Below are 27,179 nucleotides of genomic sequence, written 5' to 3'. Positions count from 1 at the left end.
CAAACCTGATGCCCATCCCTCACTGCAAGAGCCAACAGCAGTAGCGCATAGGCATAGCCTTTGTCTAATTCTTCCTGCGATATGTTCCGTCAACTGCAAGTCAACTGGAGTTCCAGCAGGCCAAAATCAACCCATTAGGAACACCAGGAATCCATCTCTGAACACTACTATTTCAAACAATGTGCTAAAGCGTACTAACATGCCATTTAACTTGCAATATTTCTTCCTCGTTCGCATCCTCCACTATTAAATCTACCAAAATAAGTTTTTTTTTTGGTTTGGGTTTTTTAAATGAAGGATTTAGTAAAATTTGGCGATGTAACCTGGTTTTCATTCTTGGCACACAATTGCTTCATGCTGGTACTGCACCAAACTGGGAGACAGTGAAGATTCAGCATGATAGAAGGACTCTGGGGGACTGAACGCATTTCCTAAATTCCCCCTTCCGGTTACCTTTTCCACACCTGCCTATGCTAGCAGCAGCGTCAACATCGTTTATAAATCTTGCTGTTGGTTGTGTGATGGCAGGTAACCAAGGGACCACACAGCCAGCATGGTGACATCTCTATGCCATGTAGCCAGTCAAGATTGCCTACTTGGGAATGCCACAGAGGTCACTGTGAATTGCGATGAAGGAGCATGTTAGTCCATTGCTGAGGCCAGCGCTCTGCCTTGTTGCACTCTTGGAAGTTTCATTTCCTGCTAGCACACTATGGCAAAATGGGTAGCGCTGGCTCAGTTGCTTCAATACAAGCTTTGTGCCCCTTCCTGCCCCGCATTGGTGAAAACAAAGGAAGGTGCAGAAACTGAGTACAACAGCCCCCCTGATTGAGCTAAGCCCTACTTCATGTTCTCTCTGGTACACAAGGATCCCATGAAGGAAATGGGATCTCTTCTCTTTTTCCAAACAGGTTCTGCTGTTCAGACTGTGCTCTCAAATCATTTTAGTCAGTGCCATGGACAGTTCTGCCATATAAACTCCGAAGGTCTGAACATGTTAGTTGGAAAGGGTTGCTGAAATTCTTCCTTGTATTTAAATGTCATATGAAACACATCTTGGATATGCTTCAGTCTCCTGGACACAACACCCATCTCTTTTTTAATACTTGGCTTTACTTTAATTTCTTGATGCTGTTATTCTAACTGATTGATGTTGCACAGTCTTGCTTGCTTGCCTGCACATACAAATGCAACCTTCTTAAGTAACAACTGTCAGAAATAATTAACTAAAAGGGTGCATTGTTGTTATAATATCTTGGAGTAATTTAAACTTCATGTTTGCTTTTGGAAGCAACACTATATGAGCAAAGATAATTATAACTGAAGCAACACTGCTATCAGCTATCAGCTATTTATTACATTCAGAGTACTTAACACTGCTTATTCTGGTGGGCCACTAGTAACTTAGGGTCACAATAAGTTAATAAAATAGTTTTCCATTTTAAAACATGGGATGTGGGGGGGAATAGCAACATCTTCAATATATCTGAGGAATGAAAGTGTTTGAAAGCCACTGTTTCTAAATAGTCAACTAAAACCTGATATGGATTGGGACATTCGTGTACCTTCAAGAAAAAGTACAAAACCAGAAGGACACTGGATAATGTTCTGGTTGACTAGAGATTCTGTTTCTGAATATGAGGTGGATTTGCAGGGTGTTGCATGGCCGCTTTCAAACAGTAGAACCCACACACCGCTGAAAAGCTCACAAAACTAACATTGCTGTGCTTCCCTCACCTCTTCAGTGTTCGCATGTGACAAAGTGTGCCTCCTAAAAGGGTGGGATGCGGGCAGGGAGCATTTCGCTGCACACACAAACACAATTTTCAAACTTTTCATCATCAGAGAGGAAACTATAACAACAGTGGTGAAGACCCCAAGGGTAAAGCGAAGACTATCTCCTGCCCGCCCATCCTCAGGATATTCCCCTCGCTCTCCAAGATCGGAGTACTCGACACCCGAGCCCATTTTTGTGACCAAGATTAGGCAGCCTGTCCATAGGCAAGACCCAGAGGCAATGCAAAGATCAGCCATCCCTACACTCTTTGTGACAGAGCCAGACGAGAGGCAAGGAGCGGCAGTCAGAGGTATCATTGTAGAAACCACTGTGGAGGAACAGAAGCCCAAATGGGTTGAAGTAGAGGAAATAATTGAGTTCAATGTGAAGAAGCCCACCCAAACCACAAGGAAAAGGGGGGCATCTCCTGCAAGATCAGATAAAGATGAATCAGTGTCAGGCTATGGTCTGTCTGGCCCAAGACCCAGGCGTTCACCTGAAGATGACCCAAACACAAATAACTCAAACAACAAACTAGTGGAGCAGGACAAGTCTTCCCTGCCCCAAGATGCTGAAATGTCTGGTGATGACTGCAAAGAAGCACTAATCAGCGATGAAAATGAAACTTCTCTTGATAGGTTGGAAGGAAAGAGTTGCCACCAAGAATCTGTTAGTAAGGCTGACTCATTGGCTACCCCATCCGTGATTACTTTTGTGGATGAACCACTTGAGGCAAGTGGAGTAGACAAGGATTATTGTCTGCATTCACACAGAGATCTAGAGTTTAAAGAGCATGCTGCCAAGGATGAATCCTCAGGTCCCATGCAAGATGAAGGTCTTCCAGAGGAAAACGTTATAATTGATGAACCAGATGCGGAGGAGCTGGATGACCTTAAAAAACGAGATCTTAAAATCCTGACTCGTAATGGGAAAGCATTAACTTTGGAGGACCTTGAAGACTATGTCCCCGAGGAAGGGGAGACATACAGGTGCAGGAATCCTAACTCTGCAGAAGACAAACCTTGTGAAATAGCTGTGCTCCAGACCGAAATCAACAAACCAACCATTGGGAAACCTGTCTTATTGAATGTAGGCAGGCCAGTGGCTTCTAAGCCAAGGCAGACCTATTTTAGCCAGTTTGAAGGGCATCACCCAGGAGGGGTCTTCATGTCAGCATCCAGAGTGGCCGGAATGCAGTCCAGGGGCCCGTCGAATATTTCATTCCATGTCAGCGAGTCTTGCACAGCAGCAGTGGCAACACCACAACCACACGCCTCTGCCACAGGGGCCGCATTCACGCCGGCACCATCTTTCTGTACCGAAGTCCAGCTGTCCGCAGACAATGGACAATCCAGCTTCAAAACTGAGGTTTCCACAAGAACCCGCATCTATGGCGCAGTCGGAGAACCCGTTACACTGTGCATCAAGAAGGAAGACTCCTCCTAAAGTTGAGCAGAAGTGAGCTCTTATTTCTCTAGCAGTTATAAACCTCACCGTAAGCAACAGCCATAAGCAACACCGAGAAACTTAGGGAGAAAACTGTGATGGGAATAATAAAGAAGAAGCTAGAAGAAAACTGTCTCAAGTGAAATACTGTGCATTACAATTAAATGTGGAGATTTTCTAGTCTTAAAGGGAACACTTCTGTCAGTTCAGTATATATAATGCAACCTTTGATTTGTGGTGGGTTTTTTTAAGCACACCATTCCATTGTGAAGCGATAAGGACAGGTCACGTAGACCTAGGGCATAATTAGTGACAAGATCTAATTAAGTTTGCATTTATGTTTTAAAATGTAACCTTACAGAAGGAAGTTTACACAACTGCTCTTTGTCAGCACCTTCTGGCAACTACCGGTAAAGGAGAGCATGTTTCAAGTTGCTATTTGTATATGCCAGGCTCTCATGAAATAGCTGAGCTTACACTTTTAGTAAACAACGTAATGACCACAAACTGCTTCTGCACATTGAAGTGTGCTTTAAAAAATGATTTACTTTCACTTTGTGTGTGTGGACAACACAGATTCCACGCATGCCTTTCAGAATGTACAATTTATGTTTTTTTTCTTCATGATGGAGTTAAATAGGGACAATTGACAAGACTGTCCAGCCTTTATTCTATAGAAATTCAGTGCTGTTTTTGACATTTAATTCAGAGGAAACAAGATTATAGTCAAAGTATTTGCAGTATTACGACTGCTATTCTAGTTGTACTAAATTCTCTTCATGTGGTATCTATGGGGAAAGCCTGAATGTGGTGGATCACATCCCTTGTATTCCATAATATTTTGGGCTCGTTCAAATGATGCTTTTCATCCACAAGAGCCATCCTTATTAACCTCAAACACACACAACTGGACAAATGAAATGGGCACTCGCAGATATTTTCAGTAGCAACTCACTTGGACAAAGCAGCTGGGGGGAAAATGCTGGCTGCTGACTAAATATTGGGGGTACAGCACATCAAGAATGGTCTGAAATGACTTCTCAGTCCAACCATTTGTTCCATTTGTAATGGGGAACCCCAATGAATTTTTCTGTAAGAGTAATTACCTCACTCCTTTCCATTCCCATGTCCTGCACCCCCAAATAGCCAAGAAGGAGCAAAGTTTGCATCCATATTTTTTTTTTAAAAAAATCTTCGCATACAGATGTGGTGTTACAAGGGCTAGCAATATCCAACCTGCATAGTTAGTGTGAACACAAAAGCCTGAGGATGAAACTAGTACATTGGCTGTTTCTCTGAAACAGCCTTCCTCTGACTTGGTGCCCGCCAGATGTTTGGGACTACAGTTCCACCAGGGAAGAAATGACTGCTTGAAAACATACTTGGAGAAGGCAAGCCTGTTGTATGAATATTAAGAAATAACAATAAAGTTACAGATACACTAAGACAGTTCAGCACATCTTAAAGATTTTGGGTTGACTTGTAGCCAACCAAGTTATCCTCAGAGTAGACCATAGAAATGGTCGTTATCTTCATTGGGTCTACTTTGAGGAGGGCTAACAGTAGTTACTGCCCTTTTATTATTACTTTATACTGGATAAATAATTTGGCCCATCACTTTGCTGCTTGAGATTCCCACAACGGACAGCCTACCAAATATTGCCAAGACAATCTCTGAACACAGCTTTAAAAATAATCCACATAAATGTTCATCTCAAGAATGGCACTTGAACATCGTGGCTTCGTTTAGTAGTTCTAACTCCAGTTTTAATTTTTGTAAGCTGCGTACAGTACCTGTGTACTACAGTAGAAGGTTAGGCATGTCTCATTGGTCTTCTTCGGTGAACCTCGTTCATGTTGTAACTTTCAATTTTCACAACACCTCATTGGTTTATGCTGTATATAATTAAGGTACATGAATATGTCAGTGTCTATTGCACTATGCATTTTATGTTGGAAAGTTATAGACACTGCTAAAGATGAAAATACCTCTCTGCGCAAGATTATTTAATTATTAGGGCCAGGTTTTTGTTTTAGATACTACTTGTGGAAATCGAGAGAATTGTCATTAAGAAACAACAGAAGTGTGCCTTTTGTAATCTTACGTGCAGAAATTTTAAGAGTGTTCTTTCTATAAAACGTGCAGAAATGCTAATCTTGCTGTTTTATTTTGCTGAGTAATGGTTTGCTAACTGAACAATAGTTTTATCCAGGGAATAACTGCATTTCTTTTGACCCAACCCCCTCCATCAGTTTACATTTTCTTTTTGAAAAAATAACAACCAAAAAGTAACTTGGCAGAATGATGCCTCCTATCCACTATTTTAAAACATTTTTAAGACGATGGAGAGTCCTATATTTGTATTTTCAAAGTATTTTCCTAGAAACCAAAAGAGCATTTGCTTGTACATGATTAACAGTTGTTGTTTTTTGAGTTGACTGCATATTCCCATGGAAGGAAGGATATAAAGTAGAAACCAGTTTGAGAGATGAGACAAACCTCAGACATAATTAAAGTCATATTGTGCTGTTAGAGCCGCAGATTCATATCAATAAATGTCTAATATTAGCTGACATTCTATTCACTCTCTTGTGTATTGCTTTTGTGTAGTTCCCTCACACAATAGCTTTTTGGTGTTTTAGTTTTCTGGATTTTGCATCCGATGGCAGGTGTGTTCTTACAGCTTGAATGGGGTACCTCTCTAAAACTCTTCGGAAAATAGCTTTGGAGAAGAGTGGTAAGGAGAGAGAAGGGGCAGTAATAAGGGGCAAGCTCCTGCAGGCTTGACGTCTAATGGGACTCAGCTATACAGCTGCAAATAAAATGTTTTCAATGTGTTGTAAAGTGCAATACACAAACGTGACACTACATGGCATCAGTGAGCTATGCCAAATTCAATGTATTTTTTTCCCAAAAAATTTTTTTAAAGCATTTTCACAGCGTTTTTTATATGTGTGTAGATTCCACCATGTTCTCAACTGGAGACAGTTGATTTGGCTTGTGCTTAGATTAACTTATTTACATTTAGGCCTGTAGAATCAGATCCAGGGGAGCTCCCTGCCACTAGAAAACCCTATTCCCCAAATTTATCCCTGCAATAGAGACCTTTACAGTGCCTGTAAAGAGGGTGATGGCTGCAAGCAGACAGAAGTGACACAGTTCTCCCATCCAATTGCTCTCTCGGAAGGGTGACCACAGTGCACAGCACCTGAGAAGGTTTGTCAGCTCCCAGTCCCAAAATGACTGGGAGCTCCCAGAACAGGGAGACAAAACCTTCCAATATGGAATTTTTCAGCCTTGTGAGATTTGTGTGACGTAATCTTGGAGATGCCTACGCCAGGCTTTGTCCAACATAGCTTGTCTCCAGTTTGGCTCAGCAGATTGCACAAGCAGAGGCCACCCATCCTCTATGCCAGCCAGGATTATAATGCGTTGAGAGCAGGAAGGAATTTTCCATGCTGTTCGGATTGGCTGAGGATGGGCAGGTTTTTCACCTTCCTTAGGGAACACGTAAACAATTCATAAATGGGGTACCTAACTGTAACATGGTGGATCATACAGTGAAAAGGTTCAGTGAGGAGTAAGTGCATTATGCACCACAGTCAACACTCTTGATTCTGGGACAGAGGTCTTCCCGGGCTTAAGAAGGTGCCTGTAATATTGGTGCATCATAGAATCATAGAGTTGGAAGAGACCACAAGGGCCATCCAGTCTAACCCCCTGCCAAGCAGGAACACCATCAAAGCATTCCTGACAGATGGCTGTCAAGCCTCTGCTTAAAGACCTCCAAAGAAGGAGACTCCACCACACTCCTTGGTAGCAAATTCCACTGCCGAACAGCTCTTACTGTCAGGAAGTTCTTCCTCATGTTTAGGTGGAATCTTCTTTCTTGTAGTTTGAATCCATTGCCCCGTGTCTGCTTCTCTGGAGCAGCAGAAAACAACCTTTCTCCCTCCTCTATATGACATCCTTTTATATATTTGAACATGGCTATCATATCACCCCTTAACCTTCTCTTCTCCAGGCTAAACATACCCAGCTCCCTAAGCCGTTCCTCATAAGGCATCGTTTCCAGGCCTTTGACCATTTTGGTTGCCCTCTTCTGGACACGTTCCAGCTTGTCAGCAGATGGAGTCATGAACGCCTAGCAGTTTTGGGGACCCTGCTGTAGATGCTGTTAGCTGAACTGTATTCTAAATCACAGGGTTTCACCATAGGTAGAAAGCACAATAACTGCGACCACAATGGCATTGACGGCAAGGCAGAGAGAACCGCCTTCCTCCCCACGTTCATATTTGACTGATTTCTTTTCTTTTCTTTTTGAAATTGTTTTTATTTGATTTTGCAGATATAAATTTCAAAAGGGATTCATTATTACCTGCACCTCTTTCTTGGCAGTTGCAACTTTCTCTCCCATGCTTCCCAGTGTCAATGGGCGTTTTATAAGTACAGTGCTGCCTCAATACCCCCCCTCCACAACAGTGCTGCTTCAACATGCCCCCTCCATAAGGACAACCTTGTGAAAGGTGCACTTGGAGGCAGTGAATTAAGCTCACTACAAACTGGGTCCAAATTTTAGAAGGGTCTGTCTGTGTCTACCAGTTCACTGTTACGAGTGACTGGCACATCTCTAGGTATCATCTTGTGATCTGAATGATGTGAAGTGGGTTGACCTTGACGCTAACCCTTTTCTTTTCACACTGAAGAGAGAAAAGCTGTAGGGGATGCCTTTGTCATGATCAGAGCTGCAGGATTCTGTCGGGGCCTCACTCGAACATGCAGATAAGGAGGTAAAGGTGGCTCATGGACTCTGTGTTACCAACAGCATCGCTTCCTCCAGTCACAAGAGGGAAAGCCAGCAGATCAGTGGCCTTGATTTTTTTGCCTTCAGGGCTACTTATTAGGCCTGCTTATGGTAGTTCACAAAGACAACTATCAGTTCAAATCTCTGCTAGGCATGCTGGGTCCCCCAGTCCTGAGCTGGGGTTGGAAGAAAACCACAAGACCCCAAAGGCCACCAAGCATGTTGCAGGCATTTCTGTCGTTAGAATAAAAACGAAAGCAGAGATCAAAACATGAAAGGTTTTGTGCCTGGAACTGTGCTTAGCTTGGTCCCATCTTTGGTTTTGAATTAGTGAATCTGTACGGACACCAGCTCAACGAAGATTTGTGTCCACATTATGTTTCATTAGTTCTGCCTGCCAATACCTATTTTCAAGCCAGCTGGAGGCACTGCTGGTTGCAACATACTAGGGACATCTCCCACCAATCCCAGCCAGCATGGACAATAGTCAAGGCTGAGGGAGTTGTAGTCCAACCATGTCTGGAGAGCCATAGATTCCCCACTCCTGCATCAAATCATTCACTCCTGAGAGACAGAGTGTGGCACTAGAGGACACTGTTTTAGGGGCCACATTTGGATTTTTTAGTGATTGCCGTGGGCACATAACACCAATCACTTCTCTTCCGCTTACACACACACACTTACCGTATTTTTCGCTCCATAGGGCACACCGGACCATAGGGCGCACCTCGTTTTTAGAGGAGGAAACAAGAAAAAAAAAATCTGGTTTTCCTCCTCTAAAAGCCCTATTTTTTTTTTTTTTTGAGGATCAGCTAAAAGTTTTGCAGTTTTTTTGCAAAGGGGGAAAAGCAAAGCTCCTTTTGCAAAGGGGGAAAAGCAAAGAGGAAAAGCTCTGTTTTTATGGGGTTCAACTCACATTTCTGCAGCTTCTAAAGGAAAGGGAGCCTTTTCTACAGTTTCCAGACAGATAATCTAATTTGGAATTAATCTGAGGCTCGATAAGCACAAAGAAGAAAGAGGAAGTGGGAAAGAGTGTCACTCTTTCAACTTCCTCATGCCACTCTATCATGACCAAGGGTGCAGTGGAAGTCCTAAGGTTTTTTCGGGGTGTGATGGCAGTAACCCTTGCACTTGATTGTCTGTGGGTTCTATCTGGCAAGGTTGCACTACTGCTTATGGCCCCCCCAAAATATTTCATACATATAATGAAATAGGATTTTGATTCTACAGCACTTTCTGAACTCAGCTTTCCACTGTAGTTCTTTGGATCTGTGATTTTGTTAAGATTTTACTTGCACTGAATAGGTGACTTTAAATAGTGCTCTGCCATTTTTTTTGGGAGGATAAAGGGATTACTTTTCATAAAACCACACTGAGGTGTGCCTTCCAAAGAAAACAATTTATGATTTAAGCATGAAGAGATTAACGTACAATGCATTCCTTTCATTCTTTAGCCTGTTAATAGCAGTTGCATCTCGCCTCTGTCATCATCTCCTAATTTTCTCAGTTCAAAGAGATGTTATGGGGACATTAGCAAGTTGCTCTCAATTTCCTAAGCTAGGCACAAAGGCCGTAAAACACAGCTATGTTGTCCTTTCCCTCAATTTGGACTGGCACTGGTTTGTGGGAAAACACACCAAAACTCATTATTTCTCAAGAAACAACAGGATGTATGGATTGTGGCTAGCGCCATGTGTGCACCGCTACCCAAACCATCAGTGAAGGTTCACTGGATGCAGAGTAAATGGGAGTGCGTACGCAGCAATAGACGGCATAGCTGTCCAAGGAAACCTTGTCAAGGGGCCAGTTCACATACAAGGGGAAATGTCCTTGATGTGTGTGCACGGGTGTTAGCAGGACTCGGCACTATAAAATACAAATAGAGCATGCATGTCTCAAAGTAGTTGAGAACATGTGATAAACATGTGCCAAGAAGATATGGGCTACAATCCAGCACATTGCCCCAAGTTTTGGAGATGTAGATCCCCTTTTCACGCTTCGTGGTATTTAGCTGTCAATGTTATAGAACTGTAGAGCTGGGAGGGCCCCCAAATGCCATCTAGTCCAATCCCCTGCCATGCAGGAATTGCAGCTAGAGAGTCCCTGAGAGATGGCCACCCAACCTCCATTTAAAAACCTCTGTTGGAGAGTCCATCACCTTCTGAGGGTATGACATACGGTATAGCATCTAAATTGAATTCAGTATATATTGGTTAATCCAGAATTGGTTAATTCTTCCTTATGAAAGGCATCGGAAACATTTTTAAAAGGCACTTACTCTCTGCCCCTAACCTATATCTATATAGCATTTGAAACACCAGACCCATGTTCTCTGGGGCAGCAGACTGCTGGTGTGCAAATGCCAGGGCCAGCCCATACATGAGGCAAGGTGAGGCGACCACCTCAGGTGGCAGGAATGAATCGCTTGCTGCCGCCACTGCAACTGTGACACACTCCTTGGATGCCGAATCTGCCGTCTCCTCAGTGCCCCGCCCCATTCTTCCCTGGTTGGGGGCGGCGTCATTTTGTGGTTTGCCTCAGGTTCCAAAATGTATTGGGCACATAGCTGTCAACGTTCCCCTTTTTTGCGGGAAATTCCCCTATCAGTACTATACTATAGACCATAGCAGTGATCGGGGAATTTCCCGCAAAAAAAGGGAAGGTTGACAGCTATGATTGGGCAGCCCTGGCAAATGCAGAAAGCATATAGGCTTGTGTGAATGCTTTTGTTTTGATTTTGACAACACATCAGTGCTTGAATATGGCCTAATGGTTTTCTTGTCAAAACTTGCAACAGATAAATTGCTTAATATTCGCAACGAAAGACAGGAGCGATACTTCTCTTAATTTATTTATTGACAACTCCCAGGAGATGGCATTAATTGCTGTCCTAAAAATGCAGCTCCAATGATCATTACTCTGGATGCGTTGACTTACTTTCCTTAGTTCAGTATGAAGACCACTTTTTATTTTCCTTTCAGGAAATATCCAACATCCTTTTATCTCAGTTTTTTAAAAAAAAGAAATTGCATGGTCTCATTCTTCCCTCGCTCACATCCCTATAAACTATCAAATACATTTTCATTATTTTTTTAGACCTGTCCAGTTTCACAGTTTGGAAGCTACTGATCTGGCCACTGGGCTCGCTTTCAAGCTGCTATTCCCAGATATATCCCTCTGGGGTTAGAATTATTAGGGCAGTCAAATTCCATAAGCAACACACGCAATTTGAAGTTGTGTACAATTGGAGAGGTGTGCTTCAAGATCCTTTGGAAAGTCACAGAGGATACTCGGATTTCAGCTTGAATAATGCACAATTGACCATGATCTGAGAGAGCTATGCCCGACTTGTCCCTCTCCTTGTGGAGAGGGAATGGAAATGCTAGATCCCAGGCTGAGTGCTATACGGTGCACTTGAGAGCCTGGTAAAATGTAATAGGTTGCAGTCTGGGTATCTTTCATATAAATTTTGCTACTGCTTTCTGGAAGAAGCCGATTCTTTATGTTTGTTTAAAATAAATTTGTTTAAAACATTTTTATCCTATCTATTCATGGCTCGACGGGGTAGACAGTACTGCTGGTGGTGGTCTCTTGTTGTTTCCTCTGTCTCATCCCTGTATGCACAACCTAATCACCTGCATTTTCACTGCCAGCCAAACAGCAGGAAGCTATTGGTAAAATTCCAGAGGAAAGGCCAGGCACCACTCAAAAGGACACAATTCTTCAAGGTGATGGGATTCACGAACGGGCTGTTCCTATTACAAGGTAACTTCCTTGACCAGTTCAGATACCGTACCACTGAAAGCCATGCAGGTAAAGTATGCTGCATTTCAGCTCCTCTTTTATATCTAGATGATTTGCCTGCTATACTCACGAAAAATTATCCTTGATCACTACGTATTTCAAAATGCAGGCGGTACATCATATAGTTTAATTCACACCAGCATTAAAATTCCCTACCTTTGGAAAACCAGGTTGTCTGAAAGAACAGCTGTAGTCTAGTTTTCTTCCTAAAATACTAGTTGTCTATATATCAGGATGTGTTTTTTGTTTGTTTTGGGTGTGCATATTGGTGTGAGGAGGAAATGGGTTACATTAGCTTTTATACGTTCAGTCCCCAACCTGCATTCTGATGGGATACAGTTCTTCGGAAGTCAATCCTACATGAGGCTTACAAACACTGATATATAGCAATATCTTTACTATCCGGTGCACATTTGCAATGTCTGATCTGGAGAGAGGTGAATTTGGACTGAACTGAAATTAATCTCTCCCCACCACACAAACACACATTTTCAGCTGGGTCAAAAAGGTATCTTCTCTTATTGGCGGTCTTTCAGCACTTATTGTGGAAATGTTTGCTTATTCACTTAAATTGTCACCTGCCTTTGCTCTCACTTGCCTTCAGAGAAGTTATTCTATCATACTCTTCAACATTCCTCAGATGAAAATAGGGACGTCCTATTCCATTTGGGGTTTCCTTTTCCCCTAACACAGCACATAAATTCAAAGGTTTCTGTGTGTAAAATACTGCAGTTGTGTGTGTTTCCTCTAATAACTTTTGTTACTTGTCCAGGAGCAAATGCTCAAGCAGAGATACTGATGTAGCATAGAATGTCCCTATTTTCATCAGAGGAAGATTGGAGGATATGTAATAGATAGCCCAACACAACTAATATGTAATATGACACTGGTGAGGAAACCTTTCAGCCCGAAGGTCTTGTTCCCTCATGGACTGTCACGGGGCTGCCAGGGAGCTGCCTGGAGCCGAGGGAGGGCAATGAGCCCTTAGAAAGCTACAGGCAGGAAACAAGCTCAGAGGTGGAGGGGCTTCCGGATGCTAAGGAGCCTCAGCGATGCCTGAGCAGTTCTGCCACGGGGAGGTGGTGTCTGCTCCGTCGGCAAAGGAGCGAAGGGGGTTGAGACGCCGAGAGGAGAGGCGGAGACTCAGGGTACCCAGGTTGCTGTGCTGGAGGCGTAGCCATAAATCTCCACTCCCGGGATCTGAGAGCGAGGGGTCAGATGCATGAATTATGAGCGCAAACCTGTACATATGTAAATAATAAAGGACTGTAAATATATCTCTGACTGAGCAGGGGTATTTCTTGTGGAAGGCTTCTAGAACACCTTCACATGGACAGCCTTCCAAGTGCCACATGCCAGGGTGGGCAGGCCCAGAGGCAAAAAGGATTGACGCTCTTGTCTTTTTACAGTATACTACATTCTATATAGCAGTAATATAGTAGTATATAGTAATATAGAATTTGCTTCTATATTAATAAAACTGTTTGAAGACTTTAAAATTGATCTCCCGCCTGGTCAGACTTCTTGGATTCTTTAATTTTTGACTTCTAAGCACACAAGTCAGGCATGTATGCATGTATGTGCCCATCCACGTAAGTAAGAGGCACGTTCAGAAATCAATAGGAAAAATTCCAGCTAGGCAAAAGTATGCTGGGGCGGGGAGAGGGGCAGTGACCATGGAGAAGCGTGGCCTAGGGCCAGATAAAGGGTCTTAGCGGGCTAGATTTGGCCTTAGGATTCCTCACCTCTGTACTATGAAATCTGTTAAGAACATCTGATGTTCTGATGACTGCTAAGAACCTCATATAATACCCCATTTACTCATTGATCCCCTTGAAGCAGTTGGATTATCCATATCTCCAACTCAAAGAGGAGCCCAGCCATCAGGGGAAATGAAGGAGCAAAAAGTGGCAAATATTCATGCAATCTAAGTTGGGGAGGGGGGGTTGAGGGATATTAGAACCAGGGCTGGCAGATCCATTTAGGCGAACTAGGCAATTGCCTAGGGCGCCAAAATGGAGGGGGCGCTGGCCAGGCTTGGGCGGGACGGGCTAGCAGCAGCTTCTCTGCTGTAGCAGAGAGGTGCTGCTTGCCCCCTACACCACCACCCAGCTCCCGCTAAAGCAGGCTTTGGCGGGTGGCGGGACGGGCGAGCAGCAGCTCTCCGCTACAGCGGAGAAACTGCTGCTTGTGTCTCCACCCCCCACCTCCCGCTAAAGCAGGCTTTGGCGGGGGGCGCCAGAAGGTGGTTCGCCTAGGGCACAAGAAGCCCTAGCACTGGTCCTGATTAGAACCACTTCAAAACAGCCAGTGTTCACCCCTTGCAATTTTTCAGCACAGCCAGCAAGTTAATACATTTAGTACAAAAAAATAATAAAAAATTCTGCCATGGGAGGGGCAAGCCAGCAGAATATGAGATAGATTTCAGGAAACTTAGTTGTGAGTGAAGAAATAGATCAGTCTAGAAACTGATGCAAATTAATTTCCAAGCCTTAATTTACTAGATAGCTTCCATTTCATTGGTGCTGGGCAAGTGGAGAAGAATCTTTCCTTGGGCTCCCCCCACTCATCAGTAGTATGTGGGATAAACAGCAACATTGTGACCTGCTTGTGGTTTGTTGACTGTGTTCCAATAACTCTTGTTTCCATTGTGACTTTCCTTCCTGCTTTAATGCTTAAGAACCCCTCAACTCGTGGCTGGAGCAGAGTGGCCCAAGAGCGACGCGGCAGATGTCATCTTGGAGGTACAGAGGCAGGTTTATATTGAGACCACAGAGAGAACCTACATCTATAAAACAGCGGAGAAGAGTGCAGCAAGTAAGCCAACGTATTGCATGACCTTGCCTGGAGTCAAGACAAATCAGTTTTGTCAAAACTTTTAGATTGCATTTTGTCTTCGAAATCTGAAACGCTATTATGCCAAGTTTCTTCCTCCCAAACACAGCATTCAGGAGTTTTTCACTTTGGCCATCAAGTCCTTAGGTCAGGGGTCAGCAAACTTTTTCAGCAGGGGTCCAGTCCACTGTCCCTCAGACCTTGTGGGGGGCCGGACTATATTTTGGGGGAAAATTATGAACAAATTCCTATGCCCCACAAATAACCAAGATATACATTTTAAATAAAAGCACACATTCTACTCATGTAAAAACACCAGGGAGGCCCCACAAATAACCCAGAGATGCATTTTAAATAAAAAGACACATTCTACTCATGTAAAAACACACTGATTCCCGGGCCGTCCGCGGGCCGCATTTGGAAGGCGATTGGGCCGGATCCGGGCCCTGGGCCTTAGTTTGGGGACCCCTGCCTTAGGTCAATGGAGTGCTTTAACTCCCATTGTGTGTATGGAACAAAACAAGGCTACGTTCAGAAAACAAAAACCTTCAGACACTCTGGGTAAAGTTTGGGGCAAGTGCCCCCCCCCAAATTAGCCAAGTCTCAGTGGCCTTCCAGCTTCAACCTTGGGCACAATTATCTCTCATTTTTTTGATCACTGCCTGTGACTGTTCTGGCCAGCCTGTGAGCTCATGTGTGAGTCAGGCAGCAATTCCAGGCTTCCCGGCTCCAAAATGATCGCTGTATCTTTTGGAGTACAGTGACTCTTACTCTTGAGAGGTAGAAATGCCTCTTGAAATTGAGCATGTAAACACTGGTACAGTGTGGAAAAAATGGTGGACTGTGCAAGATTTGAAGAAGAAATGGAATCCTGAGGCAGGTGGAGCCTTCCTTCCACAATTGCTCAAGACACATGGTTTCAGTACTTCCTATTGGAGGGTCCATGTTAGATTTGTATGAGAATCTGTTCCCTACTTGCCTCATTAGCTAAAAGTTTTTTAGGAACTGCTTATTTGATCTCACGGCTCATGTGATTAAACAGTGCTTGGTTGCAATAAGGGTTTGGATGGGGGCCAATAAACTTAAACTTAAACCAGGTAATACTGGGATGCTATCGGTGGGAGGTTCCTCTCTCCAGCTGAGTGGTATGCAGTCAGCTGCGGATGGGGACCACACCTCCTCTGAAGGAGGCACAGGCAGTGTTGGTACTGTAGCGTGCCTTCCACCAACTTGGGCTGGTGGCCCAACTACAACCCTATCTGGACAGGGATCGCTTGGCTACAGTCATCTAAGCTCTGGTAACTTTTAGACTGAACTACTGCAATGTGCTTTGTGTGGGGCTGCCATTGAAAATGATGCAGAAGCTTCAGTTAGTATAATGGGGCAGCCCGACTGTTGACAGTGCTTGAGGCAAACAGATCATACAACACCAGTTCTTTTCCAGTTGCACAATCTACCAGTATGCTTTGAAGCCGAATTCAAAGTTCAGCTATTGCTGGGTTATTTACCAGAGACTTCTTACCAGAGTAAGAATGGTTTTAGAAGTGGGGGAACTGAGCGCAAAAGCTTCAGAAACACTAAAGTCTAGGCTCTAGAGGCATTGTAGCAGCTAAAGGCACCTCTGCAGCCATCCAGAAGAGAGAAATGGCAATAGCTAGCAAGTCTAGGAGGAAGAGGTTTAGGGACTTATATCTAGGAGCACAAATGTCCTGGAAGTCATCTTCCAAGAACTGTGCAAAATTTGGTCGCAACTGCAATTTGTTTCTCATCCATCCTTGTTTCCAATATTATTCTTTTTTAAACAGCTGAAACATAACACTTTTGTTTCATCAGGCCCACCGTACATGCAGGTGACAATTGAAGATGTGCAGGTTCGGTGTGGGGAGATGGCAAAGTTTCATGCTATTATTGAAGGAGACCCTCAGCCAACCATTGCATGGTTTAAGGTAGGCAGCAGACATTCCCAGACAGAGGTGTGAATAAAGGGAAAGGAGATTGAATAAATCTAGGTAAAGGTAAAGGGACCCCTGACCATTAAGTCAAGTCATGGACGACTCTGGGGTTGCGGCGCTCATCTCACTTTACTGGCCGAGGGAGCTGGCGTACAGCTTCCGGGTCATGTGGCCAGCATGACTAAGCCGCTTCTGGCGAACTAGAGCAGCGCACAGAAACTTCCCACTGGAGCGGTACCTATTTATCTACTTGCACTTTGACGTGCTTTCGAACTGCTAGGTGGGCAAGAGCTGGGACTGAGCAACGGGAGCTCACCCCGTCGCGGGGATTTGAACCGCCGACCTTCTGATCAGCAAGCCCTAGACTCTGTGGTTTAACTCACAGCGCCAATAAATCTACAGAGTAGTAAAATGGGCATGGGATAAGAGATAGGTTCCTATAACAGTCTCCACTTCTGCATTTGTGGACAGAAAAATGATACTCATTGGATGTACTGAAAGCATGAAGATACATTTCAGTGGTGCCTTGGGATTCACCAAGTAACAGTATCCCCCTCTGCCAGAGCCCTCACTGGATTCTGAAGTTCCATATCACCAGATGGATTTTCCAGAGTGGAGCTCAAAATGTTGGAATTTGTGATTCTTCTGGAGGTGTATTTTAGAAATTTATCCTTTAAAAAAAAAAGAAAAGAATTAAAAACATTTTTAATGGGGTTGTCCAGGAGATCGTGATGGATTGTGTATAAGGTTTTATATACCTAGGTAGTCTTGGTTTAGTTTTATCTGCCTTCCTCAGGGGCCTTCATGTGCTATATTTCTCTCATCCTTCCAGGGTATTTCATTGTTGATAGACAGTGAAAGAGTCCATCAGCTCAGTGAAGGCACAAAATATTCTTTGATTCTGTACAACGCTAGAACTGAAGATGGTGGTGTCTACACTTGCATCGCTAAAAATACAGGAGGGGAGGTCTTATGCAAAGCTGAACTCGTAGTCCAAGAAGGTAACTATAGAAGTGTGAACTGGTCCTTGCACTACTTACATTTGCTTTTCTCATTAGTTCTTACCTACTTATTCATAGAATCATAGAATCATAGAGTTGGAAGAGACCACAAGGGCCATCCAGTCCAACCCCCTGCCAAGCAGGAAACACCATCAAAGCATTCCTGACAGATGGCTGTCAAGCCTCCGCTTAAACACCTCCAAAGAAGGAGACTCCACCACACTCCTTGGTAGCAAATTCCACTGCCAAACAGCTCTCACTGTCAGGAAGTTCTTCCTAATGTTTAGGTGGAATCTTCTTCCTTGTAGTTTGAATCCATTGCTCCGTGTCCGCTTCTCTGGAGCAGCAAAAAACAGCCTTTCTCCCTCCTCTATATGACATATAGCGGCATGCAGTGTCTCAACAGACTTTCACACTCCATTCTTCTGCCTCAAACTGCCTCCACCAAAATGTCTTGTGACCATATGAAATTTGGAGATAATCACGCTGACCTATTTTATAGGTTTATTCTAGCTTGTAGGATTATTAAAAACAGATCTGATTGTTTAAGTGTTTTTGTTTTTTTACAATCAACATAACTCCAAAGAAAGGTGCCCCTTTGTGATGACAATCACTTTCCCTCATATAAAATGCAGTGCTTTGGATACCACTCCCCTCACAAAAGTGATGCAATGTACGATGTGTAGAATGTTTTCAGTATTGACACGTGATGCAAGAGCGTGATCGTGCGGAGGCCCGTTACTTTACTTGTCCTTGTTGTTTGAATTGCTATAGATAAGAAAAGCCAAGAGGCAAAGAAACAGAGTAATAGAAGAAAGCTTCATTCTTTCTATGAGGTTAAGCAAGAAATAGGAAGGTAAAAACTATTTTTCACTTGATATTCCACTCGGGTCATAATTATTGTTTTGTGTGGGTGTCTGAGGCATGGGAAAGAACTGAATAGGAAAGTTGCCACAGATTGGAGATTTGAATCACTCTGTCTTTTTGTTATTATTATTAAATCTTCACAGGGGTTCCTTTGGATTGATTAAGAGAGTGGTTCACAAAGGCAATCGAGTGTCATGCGCAGCCAAATTTATTGCCCTGCGAAGCAAAACAAGGGATCAAGCCTACCAGGAGAGGGATATTCTAGCCACACTGTCCCATGACAGGATCACCCAGCTGCTGGATCAGTTTGAAACACGGAAAACCTTGATTCTGATTTTGGAGCTGTATCCTTTTTTTTCTTTTCTAAATCCTGGAGGGGGAATGTATGTTAACCCCGCTTGCGGTATGATGACAAAGGGAGATGGTGTTCAGCACTGGTGTAGGCTTTGAAGACAGTGCAATGAACCTGGACGTCAAACCTGGAATCAAAACAGAAAATGCACAGAATACTTGTGCCGTTGCCAAATATGCTTTGGCGCGGTCTACTTATATATTTTTTGGGCATTGTCAATTAATTAATTAATTGTTTTTAAGCAAGGCTCCTTAAAAACTAACACATTTATTATGGAAGAATCCTTTGCATCACAGGTATGGTACTATAAGCACATGTGTTGGTGTCAAAGGGAAATGAAATGTAGGAAGTAGAGACAGTGGCAGTTATGTTATTTGCAGTGAACATCCACATGTAACGTGTAGCAGATAATGCAAACTTCCAGCATTGATATGCATTGTGATTTATTTATATATTTTTTTAAAACTGTTCCAGTTCAAGCTAGAGATGACAGAACAGAACTCTGTGCTAAGTTGTAATTTTGAGGCTTCACGTTACATTTCATACTCCCTCTGAGGTGTCTTTATTTGAGAAGTCTGCTTACTCCTTAATTGGGTAGGTGGCACTGTGGCCAGGCACCGTCCCCCGTCACAATCCTGCGGTGGCTGGGTTGGGAGGCCTGGTCAGCACATGTGCTCTGCACATACATGGTGCCACAGAAAAAAAGGTGGGAGTCATATAATATTTCATATAACATAAAACTTATGGAAGAACGAAAACAACACATCAGCCTCATAAACAGTAAAACAACTTTAGCAATGCTCTAACAATAAACAACTTGGCTCCCAGTACATTTCCAAGCACAATTCAATGTGTTGGTGTTGACCGTAGGTAGGCAAACTTAGGCCCGGGGACCGGATCCAGCCCAATTGCCTTCTCAATCCAGCCTGTGGACGGTCCGGTATTCAGCAGTTTTTTACATGAGTAGAATGTGTCCTTTTATTTAAAATGTATCTCTAGGTTATTTGTGGGGCATAGGAGTTCGTTCATATTTTCCCCAAAAAAATATAGTCTGGCCCCCCACAAGGTCTGAGGGACAGTGGACCGGCCCCCTGCTGAAAAAGTTTGATGACCCCTGGTGTTGACCTTTAAAACCCTAATGGTTTCGGCCCTGTGTACCTGAAGGAGCGTCTCCACCTGCATCATTCAGGCCAGACACTGAGGTCCAGCTCCGAGGGCCTTCTGGCAGTTCCCTCCCTGCAAGAAATGAAACTACAGGGAACCAGGCAGAGGGCCTTCTCAGTGGTGGTGCCCTCCCTGTGGAATGTGCTCCTGTCAGATGTCAAAGAGACAAATAATTATATGACACCTTCCATAGACATCTGAAAGCAGTTCTGTGCACTTTTAATGTATCACGTTCTGTTCTGTTGTTGTTTTTGTTGTTGTGTTTCCGTTTATTCTGAAGCTGCTCAGAGTGGCTGGGGCAACCCCGTCAGAAGGGCGGAGTACAAAAAAAATAAATTATTATTATTATAATTATGATTAATTCCCACCCACTAATTATTTCTAGAATTGTTCTGTTATCAGCTACACATTATTTGTGGGTGCTTACTGCTAATAACATAATCATTCCACTCACCTCACTGTTCTCTCTCTCACTCACTCACTCACTCACTCATTCACTCACTCTCATACACAAACAAACAATTAAGTAAGTATATTTGTACTAGAAACTCAAGAGATGTTTGGGGCCAGAGAATAATTGATCAGTTGCTTTTTATTGCTCCATAACAAAAAGGATGTTGTGTTCCTTAGTGTGATAGATGCTCCAATGAAGAGCTTCTGGACCGGTTATTCAAGAAGAATGTGGTGACTGAAGCAGAGGTGATACTCCGTTCTTGTGTTTCTTTTGGGGAGGATGTAGGGTTTTTAGTCAAGATACTATTGTTGTATCCCACAACAGTTCTGAAATCAGAGATATACTTCTGGCATCTAGATAAATCCACTGATAACCTTCTATTTCCCCCTCTCTCCCACTTACAGGTCAAGTTCTACATCAGACAACTTTTAGAAGGGATTGAATATCTGCATAAGAACAAAGTGCTCCATTTGGATATTAAGGTAACGTTTAAAAGGAGCTGCATGTTCGGTTCACTGCATCATTTACAAATTGCTTCAGGGAATATGGGAAGTTTTCTATGAAGCCAAGTTTGGATATTGGTTGTTTTGACCTGTGTGGGGATTCTCTGCTCTGAGTATAGATTCCCACTGAAAAACAAACATGTTATAACATTTGGGTCTGATATTTTCCCTCTAGGAGAAGCTGCAAAAGCAGGATAAAGTCCCTGGGTTCTGCCAAGGGCCTGAAGGGTAGGCAGGGAGGAGAAGGACCGTAACTCAGTGAGAGGGCACCTGCTTTTCATTCAAAAGGTCTCAGATTCAATTCCTGGCATCTCCAGGGAGGGCTGCAGAAGAATGAAACTCTGGAGAGTTGCTGCCAATCCATGGAGTTGATTCTCTGCTAGATGGACCAACGACCTGAATATGATTCCCATATTCCTAGGAGAGAGATCCAGGGGGTGCAGGGCCTCTGCGCACCCTTCTTCCTTACATTCCTGAGGTTCTGCCAATAGCTTCAGATTCCCTGGACTACATACCTCTAAGACTCAAATGAAACACACACAGAGCCTCACCCCATGCTAACTGAGATACCACTCTGTCATTGTTGGGGGGCTTATTCATGGAGGCCTGCTGAAATCTCAGAATTCCTGTAGCTGGGCAGGGTCATTGGCTCATCTACATGCAAGCTTAAGCAGGGTGGGACCCCACTCAGCTGAAGACTAGTGTCTGAATAGGAAGTCACTTGGGGTGCTCTTTCAAGTATGGGTTGATACTACAAGAGAGAGGACCCTTGCTTGTTTGACGGGTGGTATCTCCTAGACTCCTCTATATAAAACACTCTTCTCTCTGCTTCAACAGCCTGCAAACATCTTAATGGTTTATGATGACAGAGATGACATTAAGATCTGTGATTTTGGATTCGCTCAAAAGATAAACCCATCTGAGCCTCAGTACAGTAAATACGGGTCTCCAGAATTTGTCTCACCTGAAATTCTCTCCCAGTCACCTGTATCAACAGCATCTGACATTTGGTAAAATATATTTTCCCCTTGGGTTTTTTGTTTGTTTGTTTGCTTGCTTGCTTTTAAATGGAAATATATGTAGGGTTCTAAGTCAGTTGAAGAATAAACTGGAGGTAGTGGAATGACTAGCAGCCATTTAGCATTTTTATAGCGCTGTCAAATGTTCAGATTGCTGCACTTGCATCTAGTTATCACCCCTTCCCCAAAGAGGCTTGTGTGGATGAGGAGAACTGAACTTTCTCTCACCTCACACTCAGGCACTTTTTCTTCTAGCCTGGCTCTGGTACCAGGAGGGTGACTGAATGCACAGAGAGAGCTCATCCCTCCTCACCTGCATATGCTCCTTTGGTGTAAAAATTTAGGCCCTGTCTCTTGCCTCATGGTGCAGACCTGAGACAACTAAATGGCTGTTCTAGTTTAAGTGGTACCATGTCTGATTAGTAGCAACCAGGCTGATTTATTTCCCTGAAACTCCCAGTGTTTGACTGTGCTGGTGGTGGGCAGAGGAGGGTGGAGCTGTCTAACGACCCTGGCTGTTATTGGGAAGACTGTTGGGTTGAGGCTCATTCTGCTTCTACATTTCGTTTCTGCTGGGTGTGGATGGTTTGTTAGAATAAGGCACCTTGGACAAGAGACAACACAGGAGGTAGGACACAAGGGAAGGCAAACTCTGAATCCCAAAGGGAAAGCAATTGTCTGGCTTAGGTCAAGGGAATGGGTACTTCTGTATGACAGAGCAGGTTGCAGTTGGCCCTTGGGCTTCTCCTGGCTACTAGGACTGGCACAGTGGGGTAGAAGAAAGAACAGGGTGCTGTCACTCTGTGAAGACTCCTTAAGGTAAAGGTAAAGGGACCCCTGACCATTAGGTCCGGTCATGTCCGACTCTGGGGTTGCGGCGCTCATCTCATGTTACTGGCCAAGGGAGCCGGCGTACAGCTTCCGGGTCATGTGGCCAGCATGACTAAGCTGCTTCTGGTGAACCAGAGCAGCGCACAGAAATGCCGTTTCCTTCCCGCTGCATTGGTACCTATTTATCTACTTGCACTTTGACGTGCTTTTGAACTGCTAGGTGGGCAGGAGCAGGGACCAAGCAACGGGAGCACACCCCGTCACGGGGATTCGAAACGCCGACCTTCTGATCAGCAAGCCCTAGGCTCTGTGTTTTAACCCACAGCGGGCTCCACTGAATGACAACCAGTCTCAGTCTTAGAAGTGAAAGTAGTGCCTCGAGGGAGTCCAGAGTATTCCCTGAAAAAATCCTATGCCAGGAAGCATCCAACATTTTCCATGACTATTGAAGTCATTTCCTGAATCTGTTACTATTTCAGTGACATTTAAGTCTCCTTGCTTAAGTGTTCCGTCCCCTTCAGTACATCATGCTCCTATCCAGCCAGAGATGGGGACTGGGGTGATGGGATGGGGCTTTGTAGACTGGGCCACATGTTGATGTCACTGAGGGCAAACAAAGCTAATCTAGATTGAGGGCAAAGTTTCTTGTACTGGTCACCATGGTGATCCTTTTTTTTTAATATAAATTTTTATTACCGGTATTTTTTACACTATACTACTACAATATAAAATTAAAACAAACATTTTCATACATTTTCCACTTTGGCTTACAAAGCCATGATTTCCATCAATCCCTCCACATGGCTTTCGGAATTATATCTTAATATTATACTACTTTAATCAACCATTGCTTACATTATCATAAAATTCCTTCCTATTTTAAACCATATTTACAATAATATTTCTACACATTAACTACAAAACTTCTTGAAATCCTATTAGTGTATTCAATTGTAAATTGTCTTTTAAATAGTTCGTAAACTTTAACCAGTCTTTGATGAATTTCTGGTCCCGCTGTTCCCGGATTCTTCCCGTCATTTTGTCCAATTCTGCATATACCGTAGGTCACCATGGTGATCCTGGCCAGTTAGGAAGGGAAGGACAAGCAAAGCCTGTTTAGGGCAGTGTTTCCTGAGGTGCAGCCACACTTGGAATATTGTGCCCATGTCTGGTTGCTGCATCCAGGAAGCGTGTGCAGGAGTGGGAAAATTGAAGAAAGAGGCAATCAGAGTGACCAGGGGGGTGGAGTCCACCCAGCCTCCAAAATAAGAAAATAAGCAAAATACGAAATTTGCTGTGAAACAAACATGTCAAACAACACAGTTCTTAATATGCCAGCCTCATCTCAATAATATACTATTTGAATTCCTTAAAGGGCTTCTGTAGGGCTTGCCAAGCTGTTTCTGGACCTACATTACATTAATAGTTGTGTCCTAAATAATTGGCTCAGCCCAATTATTAGATTTCTTATCAATAAAGTTCCAAGACTGTGACAGCCATCTGTCAGGAATGCTTGACAGCCATCTGTCAGGAATGCTTTGATGGTGTTTCCTGCTTGGCAGGGGGTTGGACTGGATGGCCCTTGTGGTCTCTTCCAACTCTAGGATTCTATGATTCTATGACATAGTTGTTGTTGTTAGGTCAACCATTAATATGATTGCTGCAGGATCAACTCAGATGGTCATTTAGATGATCACCATATTAACATAATGAAATTGTCAGCACATATTTTATGCAAATTAAAATCTTTTGCTGATACACACCTTTCTCCCCCTTTCAGGCCTGTTGGTGTTATTTGCTATTTAAGGTAAGCACTTCCAATTAAAATAGCATTATATGCGGATACATCTTTGTCACTTTATAGTATAGAAAAATATGGTCTTATATCAGAATATAAAATAAATTGGCCAAAGTCAGAGCTTGTTACCATTAAGTGATCTTCTTTATTAAAGGAATACAGGATTGAATTTTAGTATAAATTCATCTAGTAATCTAGTCAGGTATCTTGGAATAAAACTGGTGTCTGGACACAAGCAATATTGCAAATATTAATTACTTCAAAACTGAACATACAATCTGGTATTGGAAGGTGGGTGAAAATTAAGTGATTGTGATTAGCTGGAACTTAAAACAGTTAAAATGACACTTCTCTTCAAATTTTTGTTTCTATTTATAAATAAGTAGTTGGGAATTGAAAAGCTGGCTAAAAATTCTGGATACTTTTATGCTGAAAATAAGTGACCCAGAATTGAGTCCTGTACTATGTGAGCAATATCATACTTGGATGGTTTATTGGTACTTAACCTGTGGCTATGTGGGACATTCCATGTCAGTTCAACGCAGTCATGTCACCCACCGCCTCGGATTTTGATAAAAATTGGTGTACACCTTTCGTTATGGTAGAAAGAAACCCCCTACAGGTGTAGCCTCAGTATCACCTGTAAGTTTTTCATTTTTTTCCCCATCAACACCATACACTCGTTGGGAAAGATGTTTCTTCTGCCAGTAATTGTCTGTGGGAGTTGTACAATACCAAGCATATGAGGAAATGGTATTGCACAAGAATTGTCACAGCTAGGCCAGCAGAAATCCTCATCATGTTATTGAGCTCTGTGTAAAATTTCAAAGAGATCTGATCATTGGTTATGGGGGGCAGGAAATGTACACAAGGCTAAGGATATCAAGAGGGACAGAAACACAGATTTCATGAAACTTTGAAGTGCTATAAAATTAAAACCGTTTGAGATAGAGGGAATTTTTTTAGGGAGTTTCTTTCAACCATAAGGGAAGGATGTAGACCAAGTTTCATCAAAGTCCGAGATGGTGGGTGCCAAAACCCTTGTTGTTGTTTTTTGCATTGATTTGATGTGGAATGACCCATGTCCTATCTGGCCACTGTGAGCATAAATGAATTCTAAGGTCAACGAAGTTCCCAGAGTGTTTCTAGTTCATCAAGGAAGTTTGATTTTTAACTGCAAAGGGGATTAAATACAAGGGTGATACACACATACATGTACAGATCTGTGGATCAGGGCTGTACTGTTTACCCTCCATTGTTACTACCTGTAAGGTGGGGATAAATGTTTAAAATGTCTATATTTCATTTCAAACAATTAGCTTGACGTGCAAGTCTCCATTTGCCGGGGAAAATGACAGAGCAACCCTACTAAATATTCAGAATGGAACAGTTTCATGGGATATTCCTGATTTTGTGCATCTGAGCAAAGAAGCACAGGATTTTATCAGAACGATACTGCAACCGTCTCCAGAGTGAGTATTCTTTTTAATTTTCCCAGTGATATAATTCAGGGGTGTGTGTGTGTGTGTGTGTGTGTGTGCGTGCGTCTGTCTGTCTGTCTGTCTGTCTGTCACTTCTCCAGCTCTTAGAATCATAGCCATTCAGGCACAGCAAGTAGCTGCAGAGTGGCACAGTTAGGCTCACCAGCCGCCACACTAGAACAATTCATCTAAGCAAACCAGGATTCTTGGCTGTTTAGCACATTGGAAAATATTGTTCGTAGACAGGATCATACCATGACACACAAACTAAAACCTGAAGAAGTATCTGAAGAAGTGTGCATGCACACGAAAGCTCACACCAAGAACAAACTTAGTTGGTCTCTAAGGTGCTACTGGAAGGATTTTTTAATTTTTAATTTTGTTTTGACTATGGCAGACCAACACGGCTACCTACCTGTAACTGAAGCTAAAACCTGTTTTTCTCTCTTCCCAGGGCAAGGCCTAGTGCTATGGAGTGTCTCTCCCACACATGGTTTATGGTAAGCCCTCCTAAGTTCCCCATTCAATAGATGGACCCTTAACCATCAGTGCTAGTGTCACTTTTCTGAAACATGTGATGCCAAATTCTTTTTAAATTGACATTTTAATGTTTATATTAATGTTAATTTATCCCCCCACACCCTTTACAGCATAACCTCCCACTTGAAGAAGCTCACTTCATAGATACAAAGCAGCTCAAATTTTTTGTGTCCCGGAGCAAGTGGCAGGTTAGTAGGCACCAGCCCAATCACTGCACTGTGCTTAAACATGTTTTTGTTCCTTATTCAGTTTCTAGAGAATTGCAGAACCCGCAGTTCAGGAGATCTGTTTTTCTCTCTAACATATGTGTTTTCAGCTGCCCATTTGTCATATTTTCACATTACAACTTTAGCAGTACATGTTAAAAAATCTTAGCTGCACACCTAAAAACACATTATTATTATTATTATTATTATTATTATTATTATTATTATTATTATCGGTATTGTTGTTGTTGTTGTTGTTGTTGTTATATTTGTATACCACTCTTCATCCAGAGATCACAGGGTGGTTAAAATATAAAATGAGAACACAAAATATGTAATAAAAA

General features: G+C 43.0%; 1 protein-coding gene across 1 annotated transcript in view; it reads left to right on the top strand.

Annotated features, from left to right (window-relative positions):
* The window catches only part of OBSCN (obscurin, cytoskeletal calmodulin and titin-interacting RhoGEF), a 216,747-nt gene that overhangs the window by 160,545 nt on the left and 29,023 nt on the right, over positions 1-27,179 (top strand). Inside the window, exons 92-105 of the mRNA XM_033166000.1 lie at positions 1,846-3,220; positions 10,335-10,417; positions 14,513-14,649; positions 16,501-16,613; positions 17,452-17,620; positions 18,395-18,476; positions 18,631-18,831; positions 20,642-20,702; positions 20,862-20,939; positions 21,798-21,970; positions 24,591-24,617; positions 25,928-26,080; positions 26,544-26,589; positions 26,740-26,817. Of these exons, the coding sequence (XP_033021891.1) occupies positions 1,846-3,220; positions 10,335-10,417; positions 14,513-14,649; positions 16,501-16,613; positions 17,452-17,620; positions 18,395-18,476; positions 18,631-18,831; positions 20,642-20,702; positions 20,862-20,939; positions 21,798-21,970; positions 24,591-24,617; positions 25,928-26,080; positions 26,544-26,589; positions 26,740-26,817 (2,776 nt within the window). The remainder of the gene's footprint in view (positions 1-1,845; positions 3,221-10,334; positions 10,418-14,512; positions 14,650-16,500; positions 16,614-17,451; positions 17,621-18,394; positions 18,477-18,630; positions 18,832-20,641; positions 20,703-20,861; positions 20,940-21,797; positions 21,971-24,590; positions 24,618-25,927; positions 26,081-26,543; positions 26,590-26,739; positions 26,818-27,179) is intronic.

This window comes from Lacerta agilis, chromosome 12, assembly GCF_009819535.1.
Source record: "Lacerta agilis isolate rLacAgi1 chromosome 12, rLacAgi1.pri, whole genome shotgun sequence".
Taxonomy (NCBI): domain Eukaryota; kingdom Metazoa; phylum Chordata; class Lepidosauria; order Squamata; family Lacertidae; genus Lacerta; species Lacerta agilis.
The sequence above is the reverse complement of the archived record's forward strand: the minus strand, read 5'-3'. Positions and strand labels throughout refer to the sequence as shown.